Source organism: Thamnophis sirtalis, unplaced genomic scaffold (genome assembly GCF_051295495.1).
Source record: "Thamnophis sirtalis isolate CommonGarterSnake01/CBP01778 unplaced genomic scaffold, rThaSir2_p1.2 scaffold_6, whole genome shotgun sequence".
NCBI classification, from domain to species: domain Eukaryota; kingdom Metazoa; phylum Chordata; class Lepidosauria; order Squamata; family Natricidae; genus Thamnophis; species Thamnophis sirtalis.
In genome coordinates, this window is record NW_028261386.1 from 7,430,671 (window position 1) to 7,454,721 (window position 24,051).

At 37.3% G+C, this 24,051-nt stretch overlaps 1 protein-coding gene across 3 annotated transcripts in view; it reads left to right on the forward strand.

The window, feature by feature from the left end:
* The first annotated feature begins 1,369 nt into the window (after positions 1-1,369).
* NLK (nemo like kinase) overlaps positions 1,370-24,051 on the forward strand; it is a 100,938-nt gene continuing 78,256 nt past the window's right edge. For 2 of the 3 annotated variants that reach the window (XM_014058986.2, XM_087717171.1), the window contains exon 1: positions 1,370-3,984. In XM_014058986.2, the coding sequence (XP_013914461.2) occupies positions 3,530-3,984 (455 nt within the window). In that variant the 5' untranslated portion in view covers positions 1,370-3,529. The remainder of the gene's footprint in view (positions 3,985-24,051) is intronic. The other variant, XM_014058985.2, reaches the window with a different exon arrangement.

Sequence of the window (24,051 nt, forward strand, 5' to 3'; positions counted from 1 at the left end):
TTTTTGAAGATGTGAACCACAAGTGCTCTATTCCAGTTCTCTAGTAATTCCCAGTTTATCAATAAACATCCCCATATCAAAACAACTTACTTTATGTGCGGCCAGAAACTGAAAATACCATTAATTAATTAGTACAGCACAGTACTTATACAAAATGGCTCAGTTGAGATCTGCATACGTGAGACTGATTGGGGTAGATTGTAAGGGTGACAGTGAAATATAATTTTATGTCATTTTATTCTGTTTAACATACTTATGTATTAAATTATATTGTATTTTATCCTATAACTATTGTATTTTATCCTACTGTTATTTTAAATTGTTTGTATAGAATTTTATTGGTGATAAGTGAAACTTGTGCTTTGATATGGCTTATAGGCTGATCAATAAAGCTACAATAAAATAATAATAATAATAACCCATATAAATAAAAGCTCTTTTCAGGTCCTCCACAATTTTTAAGAGTGGGAAGCGTCCTGAGAAAAAAAAAGTTTTTTTTAAAAAAAAACTGTTCTAAGATATATTCTTCCTTACTGAGATCCTCCTCCTTGCAAAGCCTCTCTTCACAGCTCCCGCTTAGCTCCGCCCCTCCTCGCAAGCGAAACCGGCCAAGGAATCCCAGCTTCGCTTTTTTCACCGTGGGGCAATGTCCTCAGCTAACCCCGCCTCTTATTCCTGTGATTGGCTAGACTCAGGGTCAAACAGAGGCGCTCCCTTATTAAGTATTTAATTCTTGGTCCCTTTAAAACGAAGCCCGTGGCAAGGGGTCGACCTTTGGTGCCCGAGACATTAAAATAAAACATTTCCGAGCCCCTATTGGTATCGGTCACATAGTCTCTATATTTTGATTGGTTATAAACCTTCAAATTGAGGCGGGACCAACCAATCAATCTTCGGCAGCCCGCCCGTTTTCTCCTTTTTGCATTCCACGAACTAAAAATCTAGGTGAGGGTTGCGTGAGGTGAGAGAGTCTCGCGGGGTCTCGTTGGCAAAAAGAACGTGGAGGGTGGGACCGAGAACGGAGAAGGACTCGTTTCATTGGCCGCAAGGCGGAGGCTCTTTTCCCCCACCCCTCGCCTGTGATCCTTTTCGTGCACTGAGAGCCGTGGAAGCCGAGTCCCGCTGTGTGTGGGTTGAACCGCTTCTTTGAGATTGGACGAGACGGCTCCGGCGCAGCCTGCCGAGAGATGCTTCCTATTGGTTGGAAGGACAGAGGTGGGGAGGATGAGCGCGCGCGCGCCCCAAGCGCGAATGCCGCGCGCGCGCCGTCCGAGCGATGGGAAAAGGCGAAGGGGGGGGAGTTAAGCGAAGGGCGGCAGGGCGCGCGCATGCGCGTCCCCGCCGCTCTTTCGCTCTACGCTCCGCTCTGGGGCTCCCGTGAGGAGAAGGAGGTGGCGGCGACGAGGAGTCGCGGCGGCCGGTCCGGCGGCCCGAGGGGACGACGGAGGAAGACGAGGAGGCGGCCACGGCTGCCAGTGGAGGAGGCGTGGGGGGGGCGCCGTCTGCGACTACGTGGGGCGGCGCTGTGGGCCCCGAGTGACCCCCCGCTCGCCCGCCTCTCTCCTCATTCCTCCCGCGCCCCCCTCAGGAGGGACCCAGCTGAGGCGCTTCCCCCGCGCCCGCATCCCCCCGCCCTTTCCTTCCCTCCTCCATCTCCATCCTCATCCCGCCTGTGGCTTCTCCGCCGTGGGGAGGGGGGGGATCTGTAGACGCCACCGGTGACGAAGGCGACGCGCTGCTCCTTCCACCGACCGCCTCTCCCGCGCGCCCCCCACCCGCTTCCCCCCCCCCTGCGCTCGCCTCCCCCCCCCTCTCCAAGCACTGGGTCAGGCTGTCAGGCAAGAGCGCCCACCTAGCCAAAGGGAGACGGGTCTAGGAAAAGGTTCGGGGGGAGGGACTGGGTAATTGGGCTGAGGAGTCTCAAGAGCCTCCCTGGGTGCTTCCTCTTTCTGCTGCTGGCTTTTCTGTCACCCCCTTTCCTTGTCTCGTCCATCCCATCCCTTCCTTTCTGTCACCTGTTTGAGGTCCCCCTCCCCAGCACTGTCAGTTTCTTTTCTTCTCTCTTTGCGCTTTCCATTCATTCTCTTTCCCAGTTTTCATGCTACTCTTCCAACCCTTTAAGGTACAAGAGTTTCTCTTGCACTTCAAATCTAGATTTTTCAGAAAATTTCAACTCTCCTTGCCTTTTTACCTCGGTCTTCTTCACCTCTAATTCAAGACCCCATTTTCCTTTTCTTCCACTTCTGTTTCCCATTTTAATTGTTTATTGCCTGCTTTTACACATATTCACACAGCAGGCTTTCTCTCTGCTTTAAAGAAAGTTGGTCTTTTCAACCGTTTAAGTATGCTGTTCATCTTTGTTTAGTACACTGTATCTATGCTTTTGCTTCACAAACTCTTTTTTCTTGAAGTAAGAAATTGTTTCCTCTTATATTTTTGCACCCTTTAATGTTTTCTCCTTTTTAACGTGTTCTATTTCCCGTTTTTTTACTTTGACATTTTCCATCTTTTTTTCAACTGCTTAACAGTTTTTAACCTATATTTCTTTCTTCTCACTCTTAAAAGGTGTTTGTCTTGTAGAATTTGGCCTCCTTTCTTGCCACTTCATTCTATTACTTTTAAATATTTTAAATCCGTTGATTTCAAATCCATTCTCCTTGTTTTTCTATAGTTTCCTTCTTTTCCCTTTATGTTCTTTATTCTTTACACAATTTTTTTTAAATCACACCTGATTGCTTCACATTCCTTTTTGCAGTCTTGTTTTCTTGCTTGTTCTTTCACTGTTCTATTTTCTGCCACTAGATTTTCCTTTAATCTTCCCTATCAACTTCTTGCAACCTTATGTTCTTTATTGATAATTTAAATTGCCTTATTTAGCTTCCAAATTTTAAATCTTCAGTTTATTTCCTTTGTTCTGTTTCCCCCTCCATTTTTAATTGTCAATCCCATTCTTCCATTCTTTCCTAATTTACTTTCCCTTATTAATTTTGGAAACTTTCATTTCCACTGACTTGATGTCTCTTGAACTGTTCAACTCTGTGGAAGTTGTTCATGTATTTCCAAATTTAATATAAAAGGTAGATGGATGTATATCCAGAGCAGAAAGGAGGAAAGCTGTAGAAGGCCTTCAGCATCCTACATGTTTTGACAAGATAAATGAAAAGGATGTGGGAATGGAAGGGGTGGGTTTGTCAGTACGCCTAACATTTTTTAGGGGGGTGAACTTGCATCCTTTTTCTGGAGGGGAGGGGGATTGAGTTGAAATTTCAAGACTGGCCCAGTTGAAGTGGAGGAGGTATGGCATTTTAGTACCAACTGCACCAGCCATCTTGGGGGAAGGGGGTTTATTGCATGCTCATACGCACATATACAAGCCTCCATTTTCTCAGATTGATGAAGACATAAAGGCCTGTTGAGCTCCATGTTTTTGAAGGTGGGCAACTTGTTTAGGAAAGTGTAGTAAACTTCATTTTTGTGGCCAAATGACAGCTTGACCCAGTTGTTATCCAATCAGAGGGCATCATCTTGAATGTCTCTTTGTAGTGCTACAGTCAACGCAAAAATGATGGCGGCTTACAATGGCGGTACATCTGCAGCAGCAGCAGGTCACCACCACCATCACCACCATCACCTTCCTCACCTTCCCCCTCCTCATCTCCATCACCATCACCATTCTCAACACCACTTGCACCCAGGTTCTGCAGCCGCAGTACATCCTGTACAGCAACATAGTTCTTCAGCGGCGGCAGCTGCAGCAGCAGCAGCCGCCGCCGCCATGTTAAATCCAGGGCAGCAGCAGCCATATTTTCCATCCCCGGCACCAGGTCAAGCACCTGGACCGGCAGCAGCAGCCCCAGCTCAGGTACAAGCTGCAGCAGCTGCTGCAGTTAAAGCGCACCATCATCAGCATACTCATCATTCACAACAACAACTGGATATTGAACCAGACAGGCCTATTGGATATGGAGCCTTTGGTGTTGTCTGGTGAGTAAAGGGAGCAAAGCTCTTGTACCATAGTGGTTTCTAAGCCACAATGTAATATATTGTAATTCAGGCTGGAGTGCTTGAGGATTTTTCAACAAGTTTCCTTGCAAACCTGTTGTGTTAAAAAGCTAGCTAAGCGATGTGATATAGAAGATTTCAGTTCGAATTTATTTTAATATTTTTTAAATTATAATGAATGCAAATTCATTACACCAAAATGACTAACTTTGTGATGTTTTGATTGATACATTTTACTTTGGAGGAAAAGAAGTTGTGCCCCAACATTGTCATCTATAAGGATTTAACTTTTTGATTGACCTGTATTTTTGCAAGGAGGTCCGTAAACATTTTTCCAGTTTGAAGGTTGCAAGCATTTCGAAGTGGAAGCTGGTGTTTTTATCCTTCCGGTAGCATGTTACCCATGTTTCTGTGCTTGGAAGTTGACTTTCCAAAACTTTTTCAGTACTATAACTTCAGCTTAATAGTTTCATCCTTTGAGTCTCAGTTCATATAGAAGCCCCACTAAATTCAGTGGCATGTAGCTTATTGAAGCAAAATACATTTATGGGGGGAGGGGTGGTGATGACAAATGTATAATGATGTCATTATACAAATAATATGATTTAACATACTGTGCCTATCGCATATCAAGATAGTTCATAACTTAGTCACTTTAATTATGTATCATGCAAGAGTTGTCATTTTGAAGTCATCATGGCTTGTTATGGATATCTCTGTGGGTGTTTGGAAATATATAAGATTACTGCCTACTTTGTAACATTACTTCAAGGTGAATGCTGCATGGTTACATTTACATTTTTATTTTAGAAAAGTCTATATTGCTTTATAAAACCAGGCTATATATTATTACTGCAGCTTTTATCATAGAAAAATTAGCATTCCATCCATCTATTTTTAATTATAAATAAAAACAACTGAATTTATTTCTTGATTATTTTTTTATTTAATAACTGGCTGAGGCATTGGAAACAATTTATTTTGGACTTTGGTCTTGGCAGGTGGTTGGAGCCTGCATTTCCACTGCAATAGCACATAATGTATAATCTTACTTTGTGATCTCAGTACTTTATGCCTCACCCAATGGATTTTTCCATCTTGTTTTGGTTGGATATGATCCTGTCACCATGGCACAACCTGCATGAACTCTGCGAAAAGAATTTATTTATTTATGTATTTATACCACCTTTGTACGAATTTCAGGATTTAATAGTTCCCTGCTTGGTTTACCTCTCATAGTGGATATATGTTTTAAAGAAAAAAAGTTACTTATGTTACTTCCCTCACATTTTGCTTTTTATACCAAGTATTAACCAAAAAGCCATTTAGATTTTTATAAAATATGTTTGCCTTTTATCTTTTATAGGAATACATATTTATAACTTGTTTTCCTATATTGAGACATGAAGCCATATGTGCATGAATAAACGTTCAATTTTATTTAAAACAGAGTCAGAAATTAGACAGCTGAAGAGCTTTTCAGTGTCCCACTAAAGTGATCCCAAAAAAGCTATCCTTTTTATTTTGTATTCTGATACCACCAGAATAACAATTCTTGATTCAGCAAAATTTGCCTTTTGTCCTTTAAGGAATGCTTTGCTTGCTTTAGCTGTCATACTATGACAGTGCTGAACTAAAACCATTGCATATATTAATGCTGTAATTCACTGGATTAATATGTATTGTAATTGAGTGCTTTGGAACAGAGTGATTTTGACAGCTAAAGCACAGTTGGTTTTAGATTAGATTGGTGACTAAAAATATGCAAATATATTGCTTAAACAGGTTTCATCATTTAAAAAACTTAAATACATGCCTTGCTTTACACTTTGTGAATTTTCCCACATCACAAATGAAAATTGTGTTAAATGTATTTGCTATACTGCTTATATGCTTCTGAAATTAAGAGAGAAATTTAAAATTAAAATTGATTGTCACCTTCTTCCATGGTTTATACTTGATTTATTTTATGCTGCCCTCAGATCTATACCAGTTTACTAAATGCCGTGAAAATGAACTTTGGTAAATATTATATATTTTAGTTTTCTAAGTCTTCGCTGTTTTATTTTTTTCTGTGTTGAAAAATATGCTTGCATTATTTTTAATCCTTATGGTTTGGCTTGTTAGATAGCAGTTTAAAATGATTGATATGTTGTATATCATAATGAGAATACTTTAGCAAAATGAATTTATTACGATACAATTCAACAGCTTTTAAAAACTTAAATACAATAATATATAGAAAGCTGTTAATTTATAATATGATTTTAAGAATTATTACTTAGAAAATACAACATTTTTAATTATAAAAGTTTGGAGAGGCAAAAATCCTATTGTACAAAGACAACATAAAGAGCCTTGTGGCTTTTTAAAGTCTAACACATTTATTGTCACATGTGCTTTCATGCATCATTTCCACTTCATCAGATGGATCTATTTTAATGCTCTTTCTACCACTTGATCTCGTTTGCTTGATCTTTGGTCATCAAAATAGATAAATATAGAAAATTTTCTTTCGCTCCGTATAATCCAGATTTATTATATTTATTTTGTCAACAGTCACATATAAACAAAAACTGCTCTTTTTAGTTTGAAGAATACTGTATCTCCGCTTTAAAAAACAAACTCAGAACTTACTTGCTGAAAGAAATAGCTCTACATTTAGAGAAATGACATATTTGCAGGTAGGTTCAGGATTGTTCTTGGTGACATTTCCCATTCAGTCATGTGAGTCCTCAATTGCAGTCTGAGTTGGTAATACTGTGGTGCACATTTTATCACCTCCGTGAGAATTGGACTTTTTGCTCTGGATTGGTTTTATATCTCTAACAAAGATGTGCGGTGTATCTTTGAAGTAATTTGTAAGGGACTGAAAGCTTGTAAAAAGAGTCTGAGGTTTTTGTTTTTTAAAGTGACACAAGTTTCTTAAGATTCAACCATGGCAAGTATAATACTTTTCATTTTCACTTTATTAAGCAACTTATAAAAATTACTTTTCTAGTATTGGAATATTTGTACTGTGACATAAATACAGGCTAAATCTACTTCAGAAGAAGTATGTTTCTGTAGAGTTGAATATAATTTTACTGAGATAATGTATAGGAAACTATCTTGAACTTTGTTGTGATTTTATCTTTTATTAGTTAAATTGAATTTCAAATTAAATTAGATTGTTCAGAGAGTCACGGTTTTAAATTTTATTATTTATTGAATACTTATACTAATACCTATGCCATTCAGAGTACACCTGAAGTACGAAATCTGGGTTTTTTCTTGACTCAAAGAACAGGTGGCTGCCGTGGCCAGTTGTGCTAATTCCTGGGATGTGAGGCCCTGTTCATGGTCAAGACTCACGCCTTAGTCACTTCCCAGTTGGACTCTGCAATATGCAGTATGTGTAGCTGCCCCTGAAAACCATTCTGGAAGCATCAGTTAGTCCAGAATGTAGCAGCATGGATAATTATGTCACACCTGTGCAACATCACTACTTCACAAGCCGCACTAACTTTTAGTAGGCTTTGGGTGCAACTCAAGATGCTGATTATGACCTTTAAAACGCTACAGAAAATGGGATTCAGTTACTTGGAACTACCTTAGCCCAAGAACATCTATCTGCCCCACAAGTTCTCACAAGGAAGGAATGTTCTTGGTCTCCTTTTTTTGGATCTTGTCACTTATAGGACTTAAGAAGTATGACTTTTGAATGGCTGCCCCTGTTCTCTAGAACAATCTCTACCCCACACTGTATATATAACAGTCCACAATTCTGCAGATCTTAAAAAGGTAAAGGTACTGGTTCCCCTGTGGTACTCATCTCCGTTTCAAAGCCAAAGAGCCAACGCTGTCCGAAGACGTCTCCATGGTCATGTGGCCGGCATGACTAAATGCCGAAGGCGCACGGAATGCTGTTACCTTCCCATCAAAGGTGGTTCCTATTTTTTCTACTTACATTTTTACCTGCTTTCGAACTGCTAGGTTGGCAGAAGCTGGGACAAGTAACGGGAGCTGACTCTGTTACACGGCGGTAGGGATTCGAACCTTCGAACTGCCAAACTTTCTGATCGACAAGCTCAGCGTCTTAGCCACTGAGCCACTGCGTCCCTAGAAGATAAGGCGTAGTTTTCCCCATTTGTTTGGGGCTAGTTGAATGGAGTTCCCTTATGATTGTTCTTTTTTAAAATTATGATGCTGATCCCCATTTTATATTCTACAATATATGCATGTTTATATATTGTATGTTTTAATATTATGTGGTTCTTTTTAAAGTTTTGTTGTTGTACACTGTCTCACCACATTTTGATTGAGCAGCCATAAATTTAATTAAAAAAATAAAAATAAATTTGTTTCCTAAATCTGTTATTTAAGAAAATAATAGCTAAAATAGAACTACTTTTTAATATTAGACATTTAATTATGGTACTATATTTCCAATTCAATTTATTTTAAAAATGATTTAGAAAGTAAACAGTAACAGAGTTGGAAGGGATCTTGGAGGACATCTAATCCAACCCCCTGCTCACGCAGGAGACCTGAACTAGGGATTTGAACCGCCAAATTACCAACCTTTCTGATCCACAAGTGTCTTTTCTATTAAAAATACTGAAACAATGTAAAGCAAATATTTGCATAACCTATCTTTCTAAACCATAGTTTAAAACTGAACATAATATCTAACACTTCTGGATTTTTTACTGCTAAAATTTAATCCTTAGTAAAATATTCATATGTTAGAGTTGACCCTCCTTACATGTTCTTATACCAGTAGAGCAATTGCAAATGAGTATTTAATATGTATATTAAACTGTTTCAGAGGCATATACTTTATGCACAAAAAATTGTGTTTAAGTCCTACGAAAGGAGTCTATTTCAGTAAAGTGTATGGCAGTATCTACATTACTTATCCTTTCCTTTTCATATTATTCTACAAGTTTAAAATAAAATTCTAATTTTAAACTTGTCATTCTTTAAACTTTTTGAGGGACACAATACTTTAAGACCGGATTTCAGTTTGGAAACTTGTGTGTTATAGTAAGATAAAGCATGCTATGGTTTTAATATTCTATGTGCTAGAAAATCAGCTATGTGTGAGAAATAATATGCAATTGCAGTTTGAAGCTGACTCCAGAGCAGAATGTTCATTGCTATCAAATTAGGTCAGTTGTCCTTTTTCCCCATTAGTGCTGGTAAAATGTTGGGTTCTTTAGAATGGTCTTCTAGCATAGGTAGTGTACATATTGTAATGGAATCAATGGGCTTTTAAGGATTGAATACCCTACTGTTACTGAACTGAAAAAAAACAAAAAACAACTTTTGATTAGGTTTAGTTTATGTCTTCTCTGTTTAAGATGTCAGAAATACAGTACATAAGCTCAAATTTACTAACTCTTGTTTTTGCACTGAAAAGGACAGTTGATGTTTCCTTATGCTATTTTATATTGGCTACAATAAATTGCAATTAACTGTAGATAGTCCATACTACATGAATCATTTAAAATGCAATAATTCCAAAAAGTATTAAAAGAAACAAAAAAGTGCTGGAAAAGTTACATAATGTTTGTTTGGCTTATCTGAAAAGAATTTAGACACTCATTTTCTAAATTACGGTAAGTGAAGATAAAAGTTTTTAAAATCTGTCTCACCAGAGACCATCAACCAAGACCCTCCATATGTTGATGAAATGCAGCTTTCAGCATCCCTCACAATTTAACATGGCTGAGGTTTTCATTTACCAATATTTAGAGTTATATATGTTGTCTGTTTCTGATTAATATTTTCAGTAGATACTTTATTATTCACTGGCCTAGTTAAGATTCTCGTGGAGGATGTGATGCCACATTTCAGTTATTTCTGTATGAAAGCATCTTTTTGTTAAAGTTTCTTTTTTTTTAATAGCAGAACCGCTTGGTTTAAAAAGCCCACTGCTTGTTCATTTCCCTTCTGAATCATTTTTGAATTTTCTACAGTTTAGGGTTTAAAAGAAATATAGATTATTTGCCCTGGTTTTCAGTAGCAAAATGCCAATTTGGTACAATGATTAAAACATCAAGACATGAAAACACCAATGGTGAGTTTTAGTTCTTTGTTGGTAACAAAGCCAGTTGAGTGATCTTGGGCTGGTCACTTTTCTCACTCTTAGAAAGAAGGCAGTGGTTACCCATTCCTGAATACTGCTACCAAAACATAGGGGAACAGTCACCAGGAGCCAAAACTGACTTGAAAGCAGGATTCTGAGAGCCGGTTTCATGTACAGTAATGGTCAAGGCATTGCCTTAAAACACTGAGACCATGAATTTTACTCCAGACTTAGACACAAACCTAGCTGGATGAACATGGCCAGTCTCTTTTTGTCAACTCTAGAAAGAAGGCAATAACAAAGCACTTCTGAAAATTTTACCAAGAAAACTAAAAGAATTAATCCAGGTAGTCACCAGGAGTGACTCAAAGGCACAAACAAAAGGTTAAAATTTAGTGTTTCAGATACAGAATGGTTGATTTATGTAACCAGTATTTTGACACAAAATACAGGTAGTCCTCAACTTATGACCATAATTGAACACAATATTTATGTTGATAAGTAAAAAAAATGTTAAGTGAGTTTTGCCCCATTTTACAACTTTTCTCGCCACATTTGTTAAGTGAATCACTGCAGTTCTTAAATTAGTAACAAGATTGTAAAGTGAATCTGGTTTCCCCATTGGCTTTGCTTGTCAGGAGGTCACAAAAGGGGATCACATTTTTTCAGCGCCATCGTAATTTTGAATAGTTGCTAAATGAACTGTTGTAAGTCAAGGACTACCTGTGTTAGCTGTGATAAACAAATGTAATACCAGTACCTACAAAAATATAATCTTGATAATATTCTCTCATTTTTTATTGAAAATTTTAGAAAAAAAAACTTTTACAAATGTTTATCTCCCCCCCCCGCCCTCTCCCCCCAACCCCCCCAACCTTCTCCCCACCCCACCCCACCCCGACTTCCCAGAACCAATACAGGGTATAAATCTTTAACAAAGATGTTCTAAAATAAATTTAAAAATAAAGTTGGTATCATCTTTCATTTGAGCTTTAACTCCTCTTTGCTAGGCTAAGTCTAAACAGATTATATCATTCCTTGTTTCTTTAGTCATAAACTATCTGGAATTTCTTAGTCCCATATTTATTTTGAATATAGTCAATCTATCTTCTCCACTCCAGTTTATATCTCTCATTTGAGTGATCCTTGAGATATGCTGATATTTTAGCCATCTCTGCTAGGTTTGTTACTTTTAATGTCCATTCTTGAATAGTAGGGAAATCTTCCTTCTTCCAGTATTGCGCCACCAACAGTCTTGCTGCTGTTATCTCATGTTTTATTATGTACCTGATAGTCTTGGACCCCTCTGGAATAACTGAAAAATACCGTCTTCCTATTTTAAATCAGGAAGATAAGGAATGTAATAAAAGATGAACAACAATCAGGAATAAGAAAGAGGAGCTGAATGATTGTATTGTATGAATCAAAAAGCCAACACCATCCTAGGCTGCATTAACAGAGGGATAGAATCAAGATCATGTAAAGTGTTAGTATCACTTTATAATGCCTTGGCAAGACACCCTTGTAATACTACATCTAGTTTTGGTTGTCACACTATAAAAAGATGTTGAGACTCTAGAAAGAATACAGAAAATGACAGTTATGTTTTCACAGATCATGGCTGCATGTAAAACTGTGTTTCATTACTCAATGCACACTTTCAACCATATAAAGTACTATTTTAAGCTTTTAAAGTACTATTTCAAAATGAAATAACTATGCCAAATGCTTGCATGTAGAACATTCTTATGTTTGTATGATTATGTAGAAAGTCCTTTTGTTGTCTGGAGCATTTAATGCCAAAGCAGTGTGATTTCCTGAATGACTGTGTCAGCTTGATCTGTTTGTTGCTTGGAGGGAAATTGTGGTAATGCCTGGGGCAAGCAATCTAGTTCCTTAGTGAGCATGTGACAAACCAGTGAACAAGGTGAACCTAACTTTTAAAAAAATACTCATTATTTTTATCACATTGCTTTGAGGCTATTCTGGTGTTCTAAAATAAATGTCCTACTTATGATATACACCTTACGAGTTTTGACTTTCTTCAGGTTTCAATACAGAAAGAAATTTTCTGCAAATGTGACCTAACTAAAATAGCTTGTCCATTTGTGAATTTTTGCTTACAGAAATTCTGTGTGAATTTTCCCTTCTTGCTTCATGTAAGTAAATTATTTCCCTATATTGATAAAGTCATTGAAAAAGTCTTCATTTCATGTCATTTTAGAAGTAATTCAATGGATAGCCTAAGGGAATTGCAACTTCTTAACCATTAAACTAATTCAATGTGGACCTAGTTCATAAATACCATGGCATTTCTAGGAACTTTCAATCCCCAATCGTTAGTTCTTTTAAATATTTGAATTAATTGTACTGCCTTAAACATGTTGTTGTTTATAAATAAAGAACATTAAATTAATCTAAATAATGTGAAGATATTTTTCTCTTTTTGCAAATACAAAGAATCTGGGTTGGCATTTTATGCCAAATCGTGGTTTACTTAACTATGATTTATCATAAATTGCAGTTGACTGGGTTTACATGTTTAGTTAAATCAAAATCAAATCTTATTATGGCTTAGTGCAGTGTTTAATCGCAGTCACATCTGTATAAACTGTATTAGTTCTATTCACAGATGATAAGTTGATTTGTTAATATTTATGCAAATGTATTTTTAGTTCCAATGTTTAAAAATTGAGAAAATTATATTTAATCCTAATTCTACCACCTCCACATTTCATTCCAGGGGTTATAGACAAGTCTTCATTAATGAGTCAGTGTTTGGAAAATATTTGTACAGGTCAGCCTCATGACTAACCTGGTTGTTTTGTTCTTGCATAGCATTTGCAGGTCTTAATATTGTTTGTGTTTGGGTAATTGCATGTTGGTATTACACATAGAAGTGATCCAATATTTGTTCCAAACCTTCTCGGCAAAAGTTATAGCTGAACAGATTGTGCCTGTATTGAGAACCAAAATTAGCTCTGCATAAGATATTTATATTTCAAATATAGATTATTTTCTTTTAGGTTGATTCTTACACATTCCTTCTTCTCTACCATTTGCACTGAATATACATTAAGATGAAATTGTTTAAATTTGTCTCCTTGTTAATATATTTGATTGAATCATTTGGATCACCTCATCCCCTACCATAAATATGGAACTCTGATCAACAGCTGGTTTTAAAAAGATCCTTTTCGGGGATGAAATGCAGTGCACTCATATTATCCCAATAAATCTAAGAAAGTTAATTAGGATATCTCATTGCTACACCTACTATTTTTACCATGCACAAGCAACTGCCATGACCTTGGTAGGAATTGATTGGAGATTGGAGATTGGAGTTTATGTTAACAATGCTGCTTTATAATCTGTTGGCTTTACTTGTTTCAGCCCAAATGCTGTGTGGAGCCACTGCTGGACTCTAGACAATTTTCAGTGTTTTGTTTTGAGATTTAGAATTGTCCCAACCTTGTATAAATAAGATCAATCCAGATATTATTGCTAAAATATAATCTAATGTAAGGAATATAAAAGGGCCATAAGAAGAAGCTGCTTCAACATGATGTTAATATAGTGGTTATTAAGAGATGTGTCTGTATTTTCTACTGAGCTTAAGAATTATTGAATAGCATAAATGTCATAGTTACATAGCATCTTCTCTTATTTTCAAAAAGCAATGGGAAATTGTTTCCCCATCTTGGTTCAAAACAGGAAACTATATTTGTGCAATTCACATTATTGATTCAGCAATGTACTAAAGTTTCCATAGTAGATTATTCACCTATTAAACTCAAGTGGCTTAACTTGTTTCAGTCATGCTGCATGCTGTTCTGAATTAATGTTTTGGGCAAAGTGATTAGACTAATCACAGGTCTGCAAAAAAAATTTTTTCGAGAGCTGTTTTGGTTATTCCACGTAATCTTTATGTTTTTTGGTGCGCTGAATCCGAAAATGACCTTCATTTTGTCATAGGACATCACGCTTCCTGACAATTTAGGTAACTATGTTAAATAAGGCAATACCTCAAAATAAATGGAAATAGACTTAAAATTAAAGTTTTATTACAATATTTTCATGGAAATCCTTTTTTGAACTGATATGAGTTCACCTACGCACACTAAACTCAATTCTTCTTCCTTGTGAGGCTCCTCTTGGTGCATTTACCCTTGTGAGTAGCATCTGGAATGTCTCTCTTAACCATCCAACAGTAGTCTGCCATCATTGTAATGCTCCATTTTCCCTGGTATCTCCTTTCCATCTCTTTAATGTCTTGGTGGAATCATTCACCTTGTTTCTCACTCACAGCTCCCAATTTTTCAGGAAAGTAGTCAAGGTGGGACTGGAGGAAATGCATTTTCAAACTCATCAGGCAACCTAAAGCTTGAAATGCTTTCAGCATTCTTCCAACAATCTTTTTGTAGTGAGGATCTTTTTTATTGCCTAAAAATTTCTGTACAATTTCTTTAAATGCAATCCACCCTTCTTTTTGAGGATCCTTCATGGTATTGACAAACTCTTGATCAACTATAAGCCTTCTAATGTCTGGTCCGACGAACACACCTTCCTTCAATTTTGCCTCTGACAGGCATGGAAACTTGGTGACCAAGTATTTGAAGCATTCTCCATCTCTTGGAAGTGATTTTACGAATTGCTTCATCAATCCCAATTTTATGTGGAGAGGTGGTAGAAGAACTTTATGGGAAGGTACCAAAGTTTCTTGGAGGACATTTTTTTCACCGACTGTTAGCACCCTCGGCTGCCAACTCTTCTTGATCCAGTGATTTTGTCGGTCTCGACTGTCCCATAGACACAGAAAACAAGGGTATTTGGTATATCCAGCTTGTTGCCCTAGCAGCATACACAAGACCTTCAAGTCCCCACACACTTGCCAACCATGGTCTTCATATTTAAGTTTACGAAGAACCAATTCTAAGTTCTCGTAGGTTTCCTTCAAGTGTACGGAATGACCTATAGGTATGGAAGCGTAAAAACCGTTGTGGAGTAAAACTGCTTTGAGACTTCTTTTTGAAGAATCTATAAAAAGACGCCATTGCCTTGAATCATATTGGATTTTAAATTGACCCATCAGACCTTCAACATCGATGCAATAAACCAACTTATCTTCCTGGGCGATGTAAGGAACGAACTCCTTTTCGCGATGTCTGAACCATGAAGATGACACTCCTGGCAACAATAAATTCCTGCTTTTCAGCCTTGATCCAAGTAACACAGCGGCATCTTTGGGAAGATTCAAGTCTCTTACCACATCATTCATCTCCTCCTGAGAAAACAATTTTGGTCTTGTATCATCTTCAAAGTCAGAACTTGATTTGTCATCTGGTTCAGGTATGACTTCACCTTCATCGGAGCTAGGTATCTCTTCCAAAGTAGCAGGGGGCTTGGGTACTGGTATATCTGTGCCATGGCGGATGGGACGAATTGCTGAGTGAAGATTGGGGTATGAAATGGAATGCTTCCATTTGGAATTAAACCCTTTCACATCGCATGAACAAAAGTAACAGTCATCACTATGGTTCTTTTGCTCTCGCCATACCACAGGAATCCCATAATGGAAAGATTTTTTTCTTACCCTTGAACCAGTTTCGGAGGTCCTCAACACACCGTTTGCACACTTTATGAGGCACCCAAACTTTATCTTGATCTCCAATTTTGAGTCCAAAGTATGCAGCGTAAACTTTTTTCACAAAGTCTGTAATATTCTGCTGTTGCTTCAACACTGTATATTCACCACAGATGAAACAAACTGTCTGGCGAATTAATACACTTTTGCGGAGCCATAACATAACGGTTGAAGAATGACGAGCAAACATGAATTGCAATGAAAAAGTGTGAACAGCCTAGAACCAAGAACCTGATGATGATTCGTGCACAAGTGTGACATGCAGGAGAGAGCAGCTCTGTGTCTGTACACAAGATGTCACAGTGCTGGCCATGCCCCCTGCACTGACCGGAGATGCTGCTATCTGCCCTGTGTCTCCCACTGGATTCTTTAGGAAAGATTAACCCCTTCTACCATTAGAAGCACAGACTTAAAACTTGTTAGCTTATGTATATATTGCTGACCATCAGATTTACAGTGCTATATTTTTTTTACATAACTCGGACAAACCCTTTAAGTTTTTTTTTGGCATTTTATATCTTAAATGCACTTATGTGAATTAATTAATAGTAATTTGGACTTTAAATTTGGTTAAAAACCCATAATATAAAAAAATACCCAATTTTTTTTAAAAAATGATAAATTTGAAGACAATTTTGCATGTTGTGGCAAATCATGACGTCTAGGAGTTTTTTCAATATTTTATTTGTTTTCAGCACACCAAAATGCATGGAAATTAGATGAAAATAATAAAACAGCTTTTTAGTCGCAGACCTGTGTAATGCTACTTTATTTGGGGATTTAAAAAAAAATAGAAAATGGGATTATAAAATGAAGAAAAATAGTGAAAAAGAGTTTGTACGCAAGTTAAAATGACACTTTTCTTTAAACATGACATAGTATATTGAGAAGCATATATAGTAAGCATCAAACCATGACATTCTTAAATAACTTTAAACTAATAGGGTGAAAGGATGGTCAACTAGATCTTGCGCTCCGTTTCCATTGTGAATTACTTTTTCCATAAATAACCCATTGTTTTAATTGTATATATCATTTGTATATTTTTGTCCATGGCAATATCTCATCTAAGGATCTGAATGCCACATTATTTGAAAATTAAAATGTGGTGCTCTTCTTAAGAATGTTTTAGGCAGACTTGGCATCATTGATATTTCTTCTGAGATAGAAGAATGTCTAGTTGTGTGCAATACAGTGGAAATCAGCGATATTTAAAAAATTATTTATTAAATTAGTTCACCATCCATCTTGCTGTGAGGTGATTGTGGGCAACTTAAAAACATTAAAAGCAACTAAACCATACAAACACATATACAGATAGTCCTCAATTTACAACAGTTCATTTAACGATTGTTCAAAAGTTATAATGGCACTTAAAAAGTGAATTAAAACCATTTTTTCACAGTTACGACCTTTGTAGTATCCCCATGATCATGTAAAGGTCATGTAATCACCTTTTGCGACCTAACAAGCAAAGGGAGAAACCAGGTTACCAATTTATCAACTGCAGTGATTCACTTAACAAATGATGCATGAAAGGTCTTAAAATGGGGGGAAACTCACTTAACAAATGTCTCACTTAAAGACAGAAATTTTGTGCTCAATTATGGTCATAGGTCAAGGATAATATAATGTATATTATAATCATATACTGTATAATAATAAAAATACAAATTATGACTAAAAGATGGCAAGAGAAGGGATCAGGATGTGCAGAAGGGGAAAAGGGAAGCCAACTGGCAGAGTCATATTTTCAGGCCCTATAGGAGGTCAGGTAGATGGGAGCAAATCTTTTCTGGGGCTACCAAGATGTTCCAGAGGGCAGGAAGCATGGCGGAAAAGGCTCTCTACAATGTCCCAGTGGTTAGAGTGCAGTACTGCAGGCTACTTCTGCTGGCTGGCTGGCTGCCTGCAATTTGGCAATTCAAATGACACCAGGCTCAAGGTTGACTCAGCCTTCCATCCTTCTGAGGTAGGTAAAATGAGGACCCAGATTGTTGGGGGCAAGAGGCTGACTCTGTAAACCACTTAGAGAGGGCTGTGAAGCACTGTAAAGCTGTACATAAGTCTAAGTACTGTTGCTATTTGCTATTGCTCTTCTCCTGGACCCTGTCAGCTGGAATTCCCCAACCGACAGAGTCCACAGCATGCCTCCTCTGCTGGCACGGTGAGGTGGGCCAGTCCTACTGGGACGCAATGGTTCCTCAAGCATGTGCTTCTCCCCAAAGTATTTTAGAATATAAGCAAGCTATTCTGCCTTATGGGGTGAATGAAAAAAACTTAGAGTTTTGTAAGCACTACTAGGAAAAAAGTAGATTTTATTAGCTTTTGCTGAACAACCATATGTGACTGCTGTGCTTTGGATTTCATGTACAATGTTAGGACAGAAGTCCTTTGAGAAGCATAAGCACTATTTTATTGGTGGAAATGGGATAGGTAAACAAATTATGAGGATAAAAAAGGCTGTAGATTAGTTCTTGATGCTACTTGTAAGATTTTTAAATCTTTACAGAAATACAAGCACTAAGGTACCCTAGGTCAAACAGGAATCTTTTTTTCTTGGTCTGAAATAATGCTGAACACAGTTTTTGTCCTCTGGGCTACTGAATAATAATGGCAACATATATTGGGATTTGCCATATAAAAGTATCTAAAATGTAAGGTGCAATACTGGTAGAATCACCCAACACATTAAGCAAGCCTTTCATTGCTTAATCTTGCCTTCTAGCAAGATTAAGCAATGTGTATTATCTTTTATCTCTTTGAAGTCCCTTGTAAACTGTTGTTCACTGCTTTGGAGGGACCATAAGTCTTTTGTGTGTGCTGAAGTAGCAATTAGAATCAATTTTGCAAAGTCCCCTGAGCTGAGACATTTTTTCTAAAAACAAAGCTGTTTATGTGAAGAAAGGTGAATGCACAGAGAGTGGATATCCATGGCCAATGTTCATAGAAATATATAACTCCAGCTTTGACAAGCAGCAGAACATATTAACAATTGTGACTTGGTATTGTATTTCATTGGTTTTATTACCACTGAAAACTGACACCACTGCTGTTAAAAGAGGAGAAATAGGTAACAGACAGGAAGAAATCAGACTTCTTCATAGGGAAAATTTGCATGGTGGTGGGGACTATATTTGCTAATTGCAATTCTTTAAACTAAAATAAAAACCATTAATTGAACTTCTCATAACTGACTGGTGTGAAACTTTGGAATGATTCTGCTTGCTAGACTTTGAATTAAGAAAAAATGATTAGTATAGTAGAGATTAATTCATGACATCGGACATTGGGGCCAAAGGATCATAAAAAATATATTGGAGGGGGCTTAGAGAGTAAACTAGATGTGTTGGCTAGAGGAAGTACAACCTGTGGCTTAAAGAATTATTCAGGAACTAATGCGCAGTGGAGAGAGGAAGTCAAAGGAAATAAAGTAAAAAAAAATAAAACGAGGCTCAGTAAAATAGGCCACACTTATCATTTTTACTTTTTGAAGGACTCCAGCAAACAGATGGTTTTCTGGAGTATGTGGAACTGTCATACATATAGGTGGCCAGGATATTCTGTTTCCCTTTGGTTGGCAGGATACTTCATAGCTTTGTAGAATGTAAAGAACATTAATCTAGAACAGGGATCCCCTCTTCAGCTTGTTGACACCTTCACGAAGTTTCAGATTGTTCATTAATCCTCAAGCATTTATTATATGAAAATATTTTAATAAATATTACTTTCAAATAAACTATAAAAATATAATGACTTCATAAAAAACAGATATTATTTAAAATGTGAAAAAAAAGATTTGGCTTTTTTTTTACTAAAACTGTTGATATTATTAATGGCAATGATGCATCTGATAGGCATCAACAAGGGCATTGATATTTGATTGGAGATTGGTGAGGTAGAGGAGGTGAATAGGAACACTACATGTTCCTATTATAGCCTTCCTAGAACAGGCGAGTTGTGAGAGACAAGGGGGGAGGATGGAAGGTGAGACAATGTAAGATATGCTGGTAAATGAGGCCTGTAACAACACACAGCTGATAGAAAGAACTAAGGTGGCTCTTACTGGTGGCTGACATCCAACCCTAGATAACACTGCCATAGCTAGTCACCTGACCTTCAGGAATAGGGATTGGTGTGGAGACCCCAAAAGATTAATTGACCCCAATTGCCCTTTCATCATTTATCTACTACCTATTGACTCCTAGCCATTTACTGGCCTCCTTTTGACACCAACCATTTATTGATCACTTCCCATTGTTCCATTGACCCTTGAGGATTGAAATTGATCACTTTGGGGAACCCTGACCTAGAACATTATGTTAAAATTTACAGTAATTAAGTATTTATAGTAGTAATCATGAATTATCTACAATACACCACAACACTGTTGCATTTAACATTTGAGGGTTTGAACATAACCTCGCTGAAAGTGCTATTTTTTATAATCTGAAAATCTAAAATAAATGTTTTACTTTTGGAAGACTGGCTTAACTCTGCTTTGATCATAGGAGTTCATTTGATATCTGCATATACAGTTCAAAGCAGTGGCTAATCCTGATTGGATGTATTTCATAAGAGGGAAGTTAGTATAATTTTTAAAGTGATGGTAACTGATTGTATACTACAATAGCTTTTCTCCATGTGATCTTTTTCTTTGTAATATATGAGATAGATTTAGTTTAGACTAGGTAAATAGACAAGATTAATCCAGTGAGCATTGAGATTGAATAGCAGCTACACAGGCTTTTGATTTTTTTCTTTTCCCCGTCTCATATACCCAGTTTATATGTGCTTACCCCATGATCCTAAGTAAAATATAAAACTGGTTTAGTCATTCACAATAATTCAAATTTGAATTATTACTCTTTTACTAACACGACATGTTCTATCTAAGGTTGTGTTACCATCCCCTCAGCACTACAAAGCTTGGTAAGGTGCCATTTAAAAAGATTCCCATATAAATCAGTTTTTGAATTACTATTCTGACATAGTGTCAACATGATTTTGAAGAGCATAAATGCTTGCATGATAAGTACTGTAATTTTTAGAGCTCCGTAGATATGTTGCAAAAATAGCTTCTCTGTAATGACCTCTTTATGATAAACTAGTCAAAGGACCATCTGCAGCTCCTTCTTACTCTTTTTTGACTGGATTATATTACCAGCTAACATGGCCTTTAAACTGCCTTCCACAGGCAGTTTTCTGAACTGTTAAATTTTGTGTAACTCTTTAAACCAGGTTTTTTAAATACATACACTACATACATACATACACACACATACACGCATACACACACACATACACACACACTGCTGATACCTTGTAAAAATAATGGTTGGTGGGTTAACGATTGATTGGTTGTTTGAGCCGGTCATTAAATGAATGGCAGTAAGTTGAGGACTATCTGTAGAATGATAGCTGATGTAGCACCCAAACTCAGGCTAGGGAAAACCACTTCATGCAATACTACTTCTGCCCTCTCATTCACAGCTTGGAGATGAGATAGATTTATTATAGAAAGCCTTGACATTTAGAAGCAGTAGCCTGAGGCCAAAGCTCTCAGTGATGATATTATTATCCCTTTTCCCTGTAACTGCCTCCTATTATATTTCTATCTTCCTTCAACTTCCAGCCTCACATGTCCCCAGTTGCTGTACAACCAGAGCCCTCCCAAATATCCAAGGTGATTTTTTTCAAGTTAAAAGGCCTCTACAACATATCAGTTTGTTATCTTCCCAGGTTCGCTAATCTCTTGCTGGAATCTCCCATGCCACTTATCAACTCCCATCCCATCTATCAACCCTTATCAACAATTCAGAATTGTTTGAATGCCTGTGGTTTTACAGTGGTCATTCTAGTCATGATAATCCCAATGGATTTCCGTTCTCCATGTTTTTCATCTTCTCCCTTTTCTTATTTGTTTATGTCCTGTGTTTATTATTTTTACAAATAACTTGCATCCAACACACCTTCCTCCTGTTTTTGCTCTTAACAACGACTATGTGAGATGGGTTCGGCTGAGACAGTGACTGGCCCAACGTCAGCCATATGACTTTGTGGCTAAGACGGACTAGAACTCACTGTCTCCTGATTTTTAAACTAGTGCCTTAATCATTTGACCAAACTAGGGTCTTCCAAGCTTTTGTGATTTTGATACTTCCTCCTCTTTTCCACACATATTTAATTCACTTTACTATCATGGATTCTCACACTGCAATAAATACATAGCACAGAATCTAAAGCTGAGAAAGCATAAATGTAAGTTATAAAAAGTAAATGTTAGAAATAAATTTGTGTTAGCTGCAAGAAATTGATTGAGAAAGATCTTTAATTGGGACTGAGCATAACTTGTTGTTGCTGTTTTTTATATCCAAATAATCAGTGTGGCTGTCAGTTCTACTAATATGATTTGAAAGGCTTCCTGTTCTAAGATTTTTGTTCATTGTTCATTTAACCTGGACTTTTGGTTGCCTAAATTATGTAGTAGTCCTGCTATATATTTTTATCTTAAAATACTATGGCAACTGTTACCTTGCCCCCTCTCCTTCCAGCTAAAATTACTTAGAACAGTAGTTCTCAACCTTCGTAATGCTGTGACACTTTAATACAGTTCCTCATGTTGTGGTGACCCCCAACCATAAAATTGGTGTCTCGGTTCCTAAGACCATTGAAAATATGTGTTTTCTGATGGTCTTAGGCAACCCTTTTGAAAGGGTCGTTTGACCCCCAAAGGGGTCCCGAATCACCGGTTGAGAACCACTGACTTAGAAGATGACAAAACATGTTAATTTGACATCATTGAATTTGACTCATCATATCACCACAATGTAGGCTAAACACAAATACATCACAGGGATATTTCAGCTGAGCTCAGCTAAAAGCTTTTTCCATTCATTTGTGCTTTTAATCTTGATTCACTGTGATGGCAACCATTTAACTACATGGACTAAACCACCTGTCTGGGATATTTTAATTGTAGATAGCATTCTAACCGTGGTTTTAGGAAGTTACCCAAATTATATTTTGATAGTAATTTAAGCACCAACAATTAATGGGATCTGCCATCCCTGCTACCTTGATAGGAAAAACAATCAGTTCTTTTCTCAAGTCTATTTACATATCTTCTATTTCCTTATGGTAGCATACTTGTGTTGTGCTAATGCCTTTATGCTTCTAATGTTGACAGGTGATGGCCTCAAACCACAACTGAGGTACTATGTTTCTAAGAAAAAAGTAACTAATTTGCCGCTTTAAAAATTGAAAACATGCATGTCTTTCAAATTACTTGAATGAAACATTCACTTTGAAAGAATTAAACATAGAAAAGGTTTTCAGTATTCACAACAAAAATGTGATTGGGCTATGCAGTGAACAAGATTTAAGGGATGGGGCGAATAATCCAGAACATTTGTGGATATGCACCTTACAATATCAGTACCTCCTTCAGGCAAACATGTTATTTCTCAGATGAGAAAAAAACAGCTTCATTAAGGACAGAGGTGGGTTCCTACCGTTTTGGACCTGTTTGGCCGAACCTGTAGTAACTTGGCGGCCTGGGTTGCTGGAACCAGCAGTGACCCAGGCCTGCTACGCCCCTGAACCAATTCTCTCGTGGCGCTGTAGGTGCCGCCATCTTGTTTTTGCCTTCTGCATTTGCGCAGAGCAATTTTTGTTGCACTGACTGCGCAAGTGCAGCGCGCATCAAGTGCAACACATCCCTGAGCGAAGCGGCAGTAGCAGCAGCCGGAACCCATCCCTGATTAAGGAGTGCTGACAGGATCATATAACTACCTCCTACCCTCAGGCTTTAAATCTCTTTTTCTCACACAAATCCAGATTATTGCACAGCCCTCATACGTGACTTCTAGTGAAGGAGGTCATGTTAATATGTTACATTTAACTTGGGAATTACTTACAGTAGTTAACTAGTGAGTAAAAAATGTTAAGGGGATGAATTGAATTGCCATATTAAAGGCCTTTTGAACAGATGTTCTATATTGTATGCATTGCTAGGGTACATTCTCTATGGTAAAGGAACTATATTCATCATACACATGCTTATTTTTGAATAGTTCTTCCCTATATCGATCATAGGTATGAACAAGATTCCAGGGAAGGCTCTGAATTTACATTTCACATTGCAGGACAAAATATTTGGACTGCCATTATGATTGGTGGGATTTTATCTCATATTGGGCTTTTGGTGGGTAGTATACCTGTCTGTAAGTCTAGGAACTTTGTTTCACATTATGTATAAATTTAGATAATGCTTTAAATTGTGTATGTCAAGAATAACTCTGGAAAATTCTTTTTGGAGGGATGCCATACA